Below are 12170 nucleotides of genomic sequence, written 5' to 3'. Positions count from 1 at the left end.
CTGAGAGAGGCCAAGCACAATGCCCACCTCCTGGAGCCCCCTCCCCTACACAGGGTGACATCAGGGGTGGGAATGCCACTCTTTAATGTTACAGTGGTCCCTTGGCTTACGCGGGGATCTATTCCAGACACACACACCCCCACGTCAGCCAAAAAACACGTAAGCTCAAGTCCCATTCGATTGACTGGGGCTTGGGCTCGCATCACGGGAGCGTGCCATTCACTTTCTCATTGCGTGACTTCCGCATAAGCTGGAAGCCATGTATGGGGCGCCCGCCTATAGCGCGGGCACACTATACTGTATTCTGACATTCAGGACCTCGTAGCTCCATTTATAATTTTAAAAGTATATGTTTAAACAGTAAATTCAATTTGTAATTACAGTAGGACCTCAGTATCTGTGGGGAATCCATTCCAGATCCCTCCGCAGATACCAAATTCTGTGGGACTTCATGTCCCATTGTCCCCAATGGTGATGTGTGCACCAGTACCACCACCATTAGGAACAAAGGAGTTCATGTAAAGTCCTGTTGTCCCTAATGGTGGCATAGCTGCATTCATGTGCCACCACTGGGGACAATGAGGGTTGTCTCTCATGGCACTGCAGCCATGTGCACACACCACCATTGGGGGCAATGGGGGCTAGCCATCCATGGATGCTTAAATCCATGGATGGCAAATCTGTGGATACCAAGGTTCCACTGTATTAACTGAATAAACTGTAGAATTCAAAGATATAGCTGTGTTAAACTTTAGAATCAGTATTTAGAGAGATCTAAATAGACTGTAGAGACTAACTGAAAAAAGAAGTTGGCAGTATGAGCTTTCCTAGACTTAAGTCTACTTCCTCAAACACATCTGAGGAAGTAGACTTAAGTCTACAAAAGCTCATGCTGCGAACTTCTTTCTTTCAGTTAGTCTCTAAGGTGCTACAAGATCTCTCTACATACTGAATAAACTGTACTTTTATTCTACCAAACATGATAATTTTATGCAAATCCAAATATACATTTTAAGTTCTAAAGTAGCAAAGTGACTGTCACTCTGTAAAAGGTGCTAATACTGTATTTTTTAAATTTATCTGAAAATTTCTGGTTCTTCCTCCCTCCCCAAAAACATTTTTTCTCCCATGCCTTCATATTTCAATTCAATTTTATATTTTAAAGTTTGCTCAAGACAGTGTGGTGTAGTAGTTTGAGTGCTAGACTCAGATTCCAGGCAGTTATGGTTCAGTTCTCCACTCAGACCTGGAAACCCATGGCTTGGAAAAGTCACACCATCTTAGCCTAAGAAGAAGGAAATGGGAAATCTTCTCTGAATAAAGCTTGCCAAGAAACCCCTATATCGGTTTGGCCTACATAACCCCCCCCCCCCCGCCTGAATCTATCAGGTTTCCATACAATTCAGAGCAGCTGTTGGGGGAATGGCAGTAAAACTATGAGTGCTTTTATCATGCCTCAGCAATTGATCAATCAGCTACACCAGGATAGAATGAACCAGTTGAAACCCATGCAATGAAAACAGAATTTTTGGATAGAAGACACCTGTTCCTTGGTCCTCAACTTAAGCTTTTACAGTGATCTGGTCAACTTATGCTTCAAATGCATGCTTGGCCAAATTTATACAGTTCAATACACTAGAGTTCACGAATTAAGCCAAAATAAGTCACCTTCCTATGCATAATGTGCTCTCTCCTCTTCCACAGAGTTGTATTACGAGCCATAATACAGTTATAGAAAAGAGTGACTTTCTGGTCTTAGCTAATAAATTGTAATGAAATCTGTTCAATCATTTGTAGAGTCTGGAAGCCCGTGAGAATATACAGTGCAGAACACCAAGTCGGTTTGTTGTACAAGTGTAGTTTGACTAAAAGGGACAACTTTCTACTACTCACTTAGAGTTTGGGAAGGAGGAGGGGGGCTAGTAATGTAATGATGGCATGGTGAGGTGGAAAAAAGTGAGGTAAGCAATGGTAGCAGAGGCCCTCCAGGACAGGGGCATCTATTTCACCATTCCTGGCATTCTTCCTGCCTGCCCACAGAACTAGATATTTCACTGGGCATACACAATCAGTTATGTTACCTAGATAAATGTGAAATCTTATAGTTAACTCATGTGGTCCCATATGCCACAGTTGGTTCTGTGGTACTACAATAACCAGGATCCCTGTGGGAGGGTACAGTATTCTCATTGTGCTGTTCACCAGGATTTCCTAAACACAGTGGGAACTTAAGCAATTTATTTGAAGTTGCCACAAATTATAATCCCAGACATTCAACTAGAAGGCAAAGATGTAAGTAGTGGAGCCTACAGACTGAGCAGAAGTTATGAGGGTGTCTCATCGTGTCAGTCTGTAATGAATTGCTCCCTCTGTGCAGAATACTGGCCACCACTGAAATGGGGGCCAGCCATGAATAAAGAATAATGGAATCATAAAGGTGGAAGAAACCTCAAGGACCATCCAGTCCAACAGGAATTATGTTGGTGCTGAATGTGTGCAGAGAAGCCTACATGACTAGATTACAGCAATCTACTACATATGACTACACAAGTCTCTCTATATGCAGAATGCTGTGTAATAGTGTTCTGTGGCATAGATAACACCCTTTCTATCATTCTGCACCTTCCACACAAAGAAGGTCAAAGAGGACAGATAGCTCAACACCAACAGTGTCTTAAACAACTGTAGAACAACTCTGCCAAGGTGTTCCCTGAGTCATCCAGCACATCCACACTGGTGAGCAACAGGGGGCATAGTGTGTTGTTCTGATATTAAACCATTTACACATCCATTCAACAGCTGTCTCTTAACATGCACAAAATGATTATTTTTCCCCAGTGTGCTCACCATGGTGCTCATTTAATGATCTCATCACCCATTTTTATTGTCAGCATACTACACGCTAGTTTCAGAAGACACCAAAAACATTATAAAACAGGAACTATACCAGAGCTTGGAAGTAATTGGTTCTAGACTAATGTTTTACAATAATTATTTTAAAAGTTGTGTAAATCATTAAACAACAATAACATCATCACATTCAGGAATGGTTATTATTTCATGTTTGGGAGGAATTATGACCTGAATTAAATTGGTACTCCCAACTAGTGTAGACAAGCAGTTGTTTAACGGTATGATAAATCAACACTCCTGTATATCCCATTGATTCAACTTGTCTACTGCAACTGGGACTAACAATTGGAGTCAGGTCAACTTGGGGGGCATCTTGGACAGTTGGAGATATTTTAGTAATTTAAGCAATTTGTTGATTTAACAAATAAATTTAAAATTAATGTGTTGTGTTAGTCTCCTTACTCCCCTCCTCCTTTCATATCAGAAATGCAGATAGATTTTTTTTTTTACAGTCTTTGACCAAAAAGAGAAATGCAGGTTAATTCACCCTTCTAGGATCTTACTGTGGACACCATTTCTGGGATTCTTTCATCACACATAAATTAGCAATAGGAGTCGCAGGAGCCTTTTTCTTCCAGACACCTTTGAGGAGGTAAGAAAAGACTATAGCTAGGACAATTTTATAGGACAATGGATGGCGTCAAGGAGTCAGTGAGCCTGGCATTTTTGCCTGCTAACCTGTCCTGCTTTGGATATCACCCACATTCACGTCCCAATGTTATCTGCTCCAAAAAGTGCCTTCAAAGTGATTTAAACCGATTTCAAAGGAAGCACCACCATTTGATTCTTTCTATACCCTGAATTTTGGCCCTGGACTAAAATTCCCTATATATACTGGTGTTTTCCATTGTTTCTTTGGTTTAGTCCAGTATCAGGCATCCATGCTGCTGGTCTACTTGGCTAACCCCTCTCTTGCTTGGCAACCTCCATTTGGTTTGGAAGTGAATGAATTCCTTTCATCTTTGGACCTGTAACAAGCAGAGCAACTATTCCATTCAGGTGCAGCATTTCTATTAATTTGGCCTTCTCTGTTCCAACATAACACTTTTGATTTTCTTAGTCCTTCTGAGCGTGCGTGGTCATATGTTTTTGAACGATTGTTGATTTCCCCTTGTAAAATAAACCAAACACCGACATTTTCTAATACAATGAACTGTACGTTTCTTCCTCTTACGTTTTGTACTAGTACCAGTACAACCCTCCACCTGCATATGTATTAGTAGATTATCACAGCTGTAGAGGTTTGCTGTATTAATCAATCCAAACCATACCTTTTATTCTTTTTAGCTGCTTTGTATGATATATCAAAATTTCTTTGTAAAACAATAATAAAAGCAAAAAATCTGAATGATCACTGCAAAGGACACAGGTTTTAAAAAAAATATCTGTGCTGCTGAGCAAGTTCATTTGAGTTTTCTTACTCATACCAAATCACATGAAGAAAATGGAGGGTATTTTGCAGCACAGACATACTCCCAGGGAGCGGGTAACAGGAGCAGCCTGTGATATTGTCTTTCATTTCTAATGCAAGATTCATGCTTGATCTGTCTCTCCTTACCCTCCCACAATATTGCCACACACACTTTAAGCAAATATAACAAACAAAATAGATCTGGAGCTGGGTAGAAATATATTTCCCATTTCTGGGTAGTAACCAGTTTAGGGAAACCTATTGTTTAATGGGAATTCCTGGATACTGTTCATGGGAATGTTTTTCCATTCCTCAGAAATTATTTCTGAAAATAAAACCTTTAAGAGAACTACGAGGGGCAACTGAACAATTAATCTCAGTGGAGATGGAGAAAGGCATACTAAATAAACTTGGTTTCATTTTGGTACAAGATCTAATTTTAGTTTTAAGCATTCAACTGTCCTTAATAGGAAAGGAGTGTTCAAAGAAGAATCCTTCCCACATGAGAGACCCAAACCTGCCAACTGCCCCAAGTTGGCAGGGATAGTCCTGATTAATACTTTGTTATCCCGCTTTTTCAGCTGCTTTTAAAATGTCTCTTTCCTCCTCTCACTTTACCCCTTCATCCTCAGTTTACTGTGATTGCTGCAACCTGAGTTCAAAATGCAAAAGTAGTTTGCACCCAGTTAACTCAATGGGGTGAGAGGACAGATGGGGGCAGAATCTTGCTTTTCTTTGTAGACTCAGACCAAAGCAAATTGCTTCCATTTCTCCTAGTTTGTATGTTCTTCCTCATTAATAACTTTTGCCAACTTGACATCAATCTGATGTTGCTTTGCCTTTTGTGTCCTGGTTTTCACCTGTGAAATGTTGGAGGATATGGAGACCTGAATGTAAACTTTGAGGCAAATGTGGGAGGAATGTTTGCGTTTGTATTCAGTGAAGTGGCTGTGCCACATGATCCAACTTTGTACAAGCAACAGGGCCAGCATCTATGTGCAGAAGTAGCTGCTGCCACAGGAAAGCTCAATTTGGAAAAATGAAACCCAGAATGAATAAATCATGGAGAGGCTCTTGAAGCCTTGACAGTTTATCCAAGCTTTGCTGGTGGTGAAAAACTGCACAATGCTGAGCCCAGGGAGGGACTGCTATTGTTCAGATGTGTTTATGTGCCACATGAGCTCCTCACCTTGGATTCATGGTTTCTTTTTAAAAGCAAGCCTTGCTGGAATTGGCAGTCTGGCAAGGAGGGAGGGGGGAAATGGAAGGAAACAAGCGGCTCATGCAAGTCATCCAAGAAATGCGCTCTGAGATCATCAAGCTAGAGAGGGAAAACAGAGCTCTTCGTGGGGAACTTAAATTCAGTGGGCAAAAGGGACCCAAGCAAGAGGAAGGAGCAGGAGATGAAGCCAGAAAAGAGGAAACCCGGAGCCTTACGGATGTGGGTGATGAGACCACTGGTTCTCCAGTGGCACTGCGCAGGAATGTCTCAGCTGACTCAGCTCTGATGCTACAGGAACAAAAAGGTACTACACAGCCATGATTGCAGAGGGGGCAAGAATTCAGTGCTTGGGAAAGTTGCTTTTGTAGACTGTGACTCCCTAAAGCTTTCAACTGAGATATTCTGGGAGTTACTATATAAAAAAGCAACTTTTCCTTCCTCTAGGTAAACTGTGACTATGACTTAATAAAATGACTAATTAATCCCCCTAGTTGAGCAGGAGTGGGCAACTTGTGGCCCTCCAGATATTGTAGCAATTCCCAACAGTCCTAACCAGCATACCTAACAGAAATCCTGGGAGTTAAAGTCCCATACATCTGAAGGGCTACACATTTTGGTCATTGTTGAATTAGAACAGGGGCTAAAGCAGACTTCCTCACTCTGGTGCACTCCAGATGTTGTTGGATAACATTTCATCTTAGATGTTGGCCATGCTGTCTCAGGATTATGGGAACTGTAGTCCAACAATGACTGATGACCTTAGGTTGAGAAGGGTTGGATTACAGTATCTCGGCGACAACCCAGCTCTCTGGGTAGGCCTGAAATATGGCATATCTAATAACTGTCCCAATTTGGCAGGGCCAGTCCCAATTAATCCACTGGCATACCACTTTTTCAATTGCTTTTAAAATGTCCTAGATTTTATCTCCTCCCACTTTCCCCCTTCTTCCTTGCTTATTTCAATTGCTGTAAACTGAGTTCAATGTTCAAAAGTAATTTGCACACAATTAATTCAGTAGGATGAGAGAAGAAAAGGGGCCAAATCTTCCCTGTTCTATAGATTCAAGGAAAAGTGAACTGCTGCAATTTCTTCTAGCTTGTGTGTTCTTCCTCCTTAATAATGTTGGCATCCTGACCACACTGTGATGTTCCTTGGGCACTCATGTCCTGGTTTTCATCTGTGAAATGTTAAAAGTGTAGGACACAAGCCTTCAGAGCCCAGATTTCCAGTCTTTAAAATGAGAACCATAGTAATCCAACTAACATAAGCTCTTGTGAGGATGCACGTGCTAAAAATGTATTAGAACTTCTGCAGCATCGTGAAACGTTCTATAGAAAGGGTAAAGGGATCAGGCAACAATCCAAAGGTTCTTTAAAAACGATAAAAGGATTTGGCAACAAGTTGCACTGCACCAATAAATCTCTACTGGCTTGCAGTTAAATTAGTGCTGCTTTGAAAACACTTTTAGTTGTTTGGGTTCCAACAGATCTTGTTTGTTTAAAAGCTTATATCCCATTTATCTATTTGACAGAAGACTCAAGGTGGTAAAGAAACACTGTCAACAATATTTAAGACAGGGTTTGAATCCCGGCTTGGCCATGGAACCCCACTGGGCAGGTCACACTCTCTCAGCCTCAGAGGATGGCCATGGCAAACCCTCTGAAGAAACATGCCAAGGAAACTCTGTGATAGGGTTGCCTTAGAGTCACCATAAGTCAGAAACGACTTGAAGGCACACAACAATGAAATGGCAGCCAGTTAACTGAACTTAAACAGGGGTAAACTAACCAAAGTAGCGTAACATGATCAATACCTCACTCCCAACAGCAACTTGGTGGGTGTGTTTTGCACCTGTCACCATTCCCCAAAACTTTGCAAGGACAGCCCCATATAGATAATATTATAGTAGTGTAATCTAATGGTTACTAGGGAATGAATGACAGTGGAAAAGTGAATGAGGCAAACCTGGGAAAGGATGCTCATCTCAAGCAAAGTAAGTCTAGCAAGAGTTCTGGATTGTTGGTGTATGCCTAACAGGACATCTGAAGCACAGCACATACATACACATACTACAAATTTGATCTTTCTGAGAGAATGCAAGATGGGCTGCATACTGAATCCCCAGTCAGATAATTTACCTACTAGAAGTATTTCTGTCTGGCTTTTGTCAGGCTTAAGTTTCAGTTTGTAAGATATTGGCTCCAGCTAGTCTGGATGCTACTAACCTTATGACTCAGATGCCTTGAGGCCTTCCTTAGTGGTTTCATGTAGATATTAACAGTAGGGAAGATAAGGTCTTAGTACATCATGACATTCCATAAACCTCTGGTCAAAGGGAGACCCCAGGGCCACCTTCCTATTCCTCCAAACTGAATGAAACCAGCTCAGCACAATTCCACCAATCCCCATCCCTTCAAAAGAGTCAAGAAGTATCATGATTTATGATACCAAATGATACTAAAAGATCTAGGAAAATCAAGGTGGTTATATGCTTTCTGAAGTAAGTCATCTAGTAAGATAACCAAGAGAGTTGCTGTCCTCAAATCATGCTAGATGCTATACTGGAAGGATGCAGATAATAATATTTACCCAGAATTCAGAACTATCCATATTTTAAATGCTGAAACAAAGGATAATCAAACCAACTTTGGGGTTTTGAGTAGTGTGGTTTGCCTAAAGAAAAGCCCTTTCTAGTTTTGGGAGTTAGCCATCTTTGACACAGCCATCACTGTGATGCCAAAATTGTGAATGTTCTAATTGCTGCCAAGGATATTGATTCTGCATCAAAGTGGTTGGTTCTTAAAGGCCACATTTCTTAGAGAAAGCCTGGAAAATACAGTTCCCAAGGCTGCATCAAGTCCAGAATGACCATCTCTTAACTGTTTTCCTTCAGCCTGGCTTAACTCTGACTCTCGTTTAGGATCTAACTATATATTTAGGGGGTTGTGTATCCTTTGTCGTTTGAAAATGTTCTTTCCAGTGATAGAATTTTGCAATCAGACTTGCAAACTTAGGCACCTTCCAATAACTAATTGCTAAATAAAGCATGCTAAATGCAAGTTAATGCAGTGCAAAAAAGCCTGTGCTATGACAAACAAATGTCTTTCTCCACTTGAGGAGCATCTCTTCCACAAATGTGCTAAATGTATTATCTGGTTTTTATTTCTTGGTTTTAATGAAACAAGCTTTTTTCACATATGTAGCTGGAGGATGACAAATGCATCATAATATATATTTATAATATTTCTGTTTGAAACAATTGAATGTTAAATTAAGGGGCCGTACAAACAGCAGCTGCCCCTTCTTCATCCAGCCTCACACTGCAGCCCCGAACCAACCTCTGGAGGCCACAAAAAGGAGCCGCAAAAAGTGGCTCTATGGTGCCCCGGCTGTATGGTGCCCCTTACGCGCTGCATCATCTGGATGCAGGGCCAGAGGTGCACCATGATGCTTCCAAAGGGTGCCATAGCAGTGACAGTGCGGCTGTATGGCACCCCTTCAGCGCTGCATCATCTGGATGCAGTGCCAGAGGCGTGCCATGATGCTGTGCGCCGTCTGGAATGGCACATGGCATCATGACGCCCTGGGGACAGAGTCACGGCATCTAGCGTCAGGACACTGCACCCTGACTCTGCCCACAGGCCAGCACAAAGTGCTGGTCTTTACAGGGCCTAAGTTTCTGAGTAAGAAGCTACAGTTGAGTACCACACCTCTAGAACTGTGATACTCAACCTTAGGTTCTTACATGTTAGGAAACTACAGTTTTTATCATCTCAAACTATTGACTATGAAGAAGAAAACCTGTATCATTTGGAAATTCATTGCTCCCCATCCCTGCTCTATAGTACTCTCAGTATCTAACAGCTTGTTTGGGTCTCTCATCTCCATTCAATCTTAATTATCCCAATTCCCTGTTTTGTGGGTTACTTCATGCCATACCTTTAGATTTTGGGCTATATGGTGCTATATTTATTTCATAAAAATCAATACTAAGGTTCCTATGCAGCCTGTTTTATATGGGATGTCCCATATTTAAGGCACAAAATTCTGGTCCCATATTGGAGTGATATGGATTGCCCCAAATACTATATTTGATGGCAGGTCCTACCAGATGGACCCCGAGTATTTTATACATACGCAGCAATCACGCCTCACATAGCATGCTGTGGGGCCATCAGCTGGGATTCCAGCTGAAATTCTCTGACCTTTTTATGTCCATCAAGGCTGACAGCAAGCTGTCCATCCAGGCTGATATGAGAGTAAAGTTATCTTTTCATCATGGTTGGCCTGCCATTATATGATTTCATGGGTTTGGAGGTTCCTGTGTGATCTGAAATTTCACAGGAATGCTAAGCTCTTGCTAAAGCCCTAGAGACCTGAGGTGGTCTTTTACTGTATAGGATTGCCTCACACATCCTGTTCTGTGGTGTTCTGCATAAAACATGGCAACCCTAGTGGATACCGAGGAGGCTGTTCAACCATTCTTTTTGTATGTTTCTAGAACAGGATCTGTGCAGCATCCTAAGGTGTAGTAGGGTAGATGGCTCCCATTCAGCCACCCAATGGAATTTTCCTTCATTCTCCAAATTTCTAGCATTGAACAGAATGAAACATTTAAGCTTATCACACAAGCCCTGGAATGGGCCTGTCACGTTACAAAAGGGGGCATGATGGGAACAGGAGATGGCATAGAACACATCTTACCACACAGGAATACGATGCTGACAATGCCAGAAGTTCCCATTGCATTCCAGATGCATGCCAGAGGGGGCGATTTTCAGGAACGCTACTAAACTGTTCTTGAAAATCACCCCCTCTTGGACGCATCCAGAATGCAATGGGAACTTCCGGCAGTGGCAGCAGTGTTCTCCTGTGCAGTAAGATGCATTCTATGCCACCTCCTGTTCCCATCACGCCCCCTTTTGTAACACGACAGGCCTGTTCCAGGGCCTGTGCGATAAGGTAGAACTTTTATGTTTGTTGTGTCCACATTCCCTTGGGAATTTTGCCTGACCCTCTTCTCTGGATTTCATTCTTTGGATTGGTTTCTAAATATTCATCTAAAATGTTAAATGTTCTAGTATCAGAAACTTTGAGTAAAGGGAAGTTTTATTGGGGGCAGAACTCTTATTTGGGGGAAGAATGTCGTCATTTTGTCCCTCCCTACTGTAGCTACATTCCTAGCTAAAGGGCCCCTCAGCACTGGAGAACATGTTATTGGACTAAAGCTTCACTATTTGCATGATGGCTAGAACTAATGGGAATTAAAGGAGAATAGCATGTGGCAAACCATGTATTCCCCACCTCTGCCCTAGTCTAAATTATTTTTAAAAAAAAGATTTGAGAAGAAGTGCTTCCTTCAAAGTCTCATTGAACTAGCTCTTCAGTTTAATGTAACAGAAAGAAAATGAACGACAGAGAAAAGCAACTACACTATATAGCTGCATTCTTTGAACAGGTAATATTATGACTGTCAGACGTTATTCCATCTCTTCATCTGTGCCTTCGCTTTCTGGCAACAAGCATTATAAACCAGACAAGAGGAATCCATTCAAGGGAGCCCTTGAAGTAAAGGGGATAATCAAACCAACAGCCTTTCCTACAGATGTACAACTAACCAACAAAGAAGAGAAAGGATGTTCAAAAATCCCATCGGATTCCCTCTCCAGCAATACTTCAAATAAACGGCGATCTTTCAAAGACCATGTTTACAAATGCAGGTAGGCCAGAATGAATGCTAAAATAATGAATAAAGTGTCAAGAAAAACTCTTTTCAGATTATTTTTAAAAACATTAAAACTTTGTTCTCCAGAATCCTATATCACCTTTTACATTATGTAACTTTATTTATACGTACCTAAATATCCGTATTTTCTTAGCTAAGAAACCCTGTTAGTGAATTGTGAAGATGCGTAATAGCACATGAGAAGGAGTGCCTGATGAACTTTGGTGACTGATGCATTGTACTTTGGGACTGATGTGTTGTGCATTCTGTTGTGCACCGGTCCCATGGTGCAATAGTCATTTTGCTGGCTCTCTTAAATAGTAATATTATATTAGCCCTCTACTAAATATGGACATTACAGAACTGCTCAGTTCTACTTCCTGCAGATGTAAGTACACTTATAGAGGCACAACCCCCCCCCCCAAGTTTCTGGTCATTATCTGGTAATTCTAATCATCTACTACATTTTACCATGTCAGAGGATGACTCTTTCAGACAAATTATACTGTTTGAAGCATGTATACTGTCATGACCAGGTCTACCAGCTCAAAAAGCAGGACCTTTTTTACACTGTACAATGATAGCATTATGATTCCACTTTAATTGCCATGGGAATCCTGAGGTTTGTTGTCTGGTGAGGCACTAGAGGAGCTCTCTGGCTGAGAATTCTAAATGTCCTTCCCTAAACAGTATGTCCTACGATTATAGGATGGAACTATGGCAGTTAAAGTGGAATCATAGTGCTATCACTGTGTAGTATGAAAGAGCCCACATGGGACCCCCAGAGGCATGACTGGGGGGAGGGTTGGGGTTTTTTAATTGTAATTTTTAATTGTTTGATGTTTTATTTATACTGTTGGAATCCTATTTGATTCTTTTGCTAAAAAGTCGATTACAA

At 41.4% G+C, this 12170-nt stretch overlaps 1 protein-coding gene across 1 annotated transcript in view; it reads left to right on the top strand.

The window, feature by feature from the left end:
• Positions 1-5585: 5585 nt before the first annotated feature.
• LOC121925961 (putative coiled-coil domain-containing protein 195) overlaps positions 5586-12170 on the top strand; it is an 8534-nt gene continuing 1949 nt past the window's right edge. The window contains exons 1-2 of the mRNA XM_042458522.1: positions 5586-5850; positions 11006-11267. Coding sequence (XP_042314456.1) covers positions 5586-5850; positions 11006-11267 — 527 coding nt within the window. The remainder of the gene's footprint in view (positions 5851-11005; positions 11268-12170) is intronic.

This window comes from Sceloporus undulatus, chromosome 3, assembly GCF_019175285.1.
Source record: "Sceloporus undulatus isolate JIND9_A2432 ecotype Alabama chromosome 3, SceUnd_v1.1, whole genome shotgun sequence".
Taxonomy (NCBI): domain Eukaryota; kingdom Metazoa; phylum Chordata; class Lepidosauria; order Squamata; family Phrynosomatidae; genus Sceloporus; species Sceloporus undulatus.
This window is presented reverse-complemented; position numbering and strand designations above follow the sequence as displayed.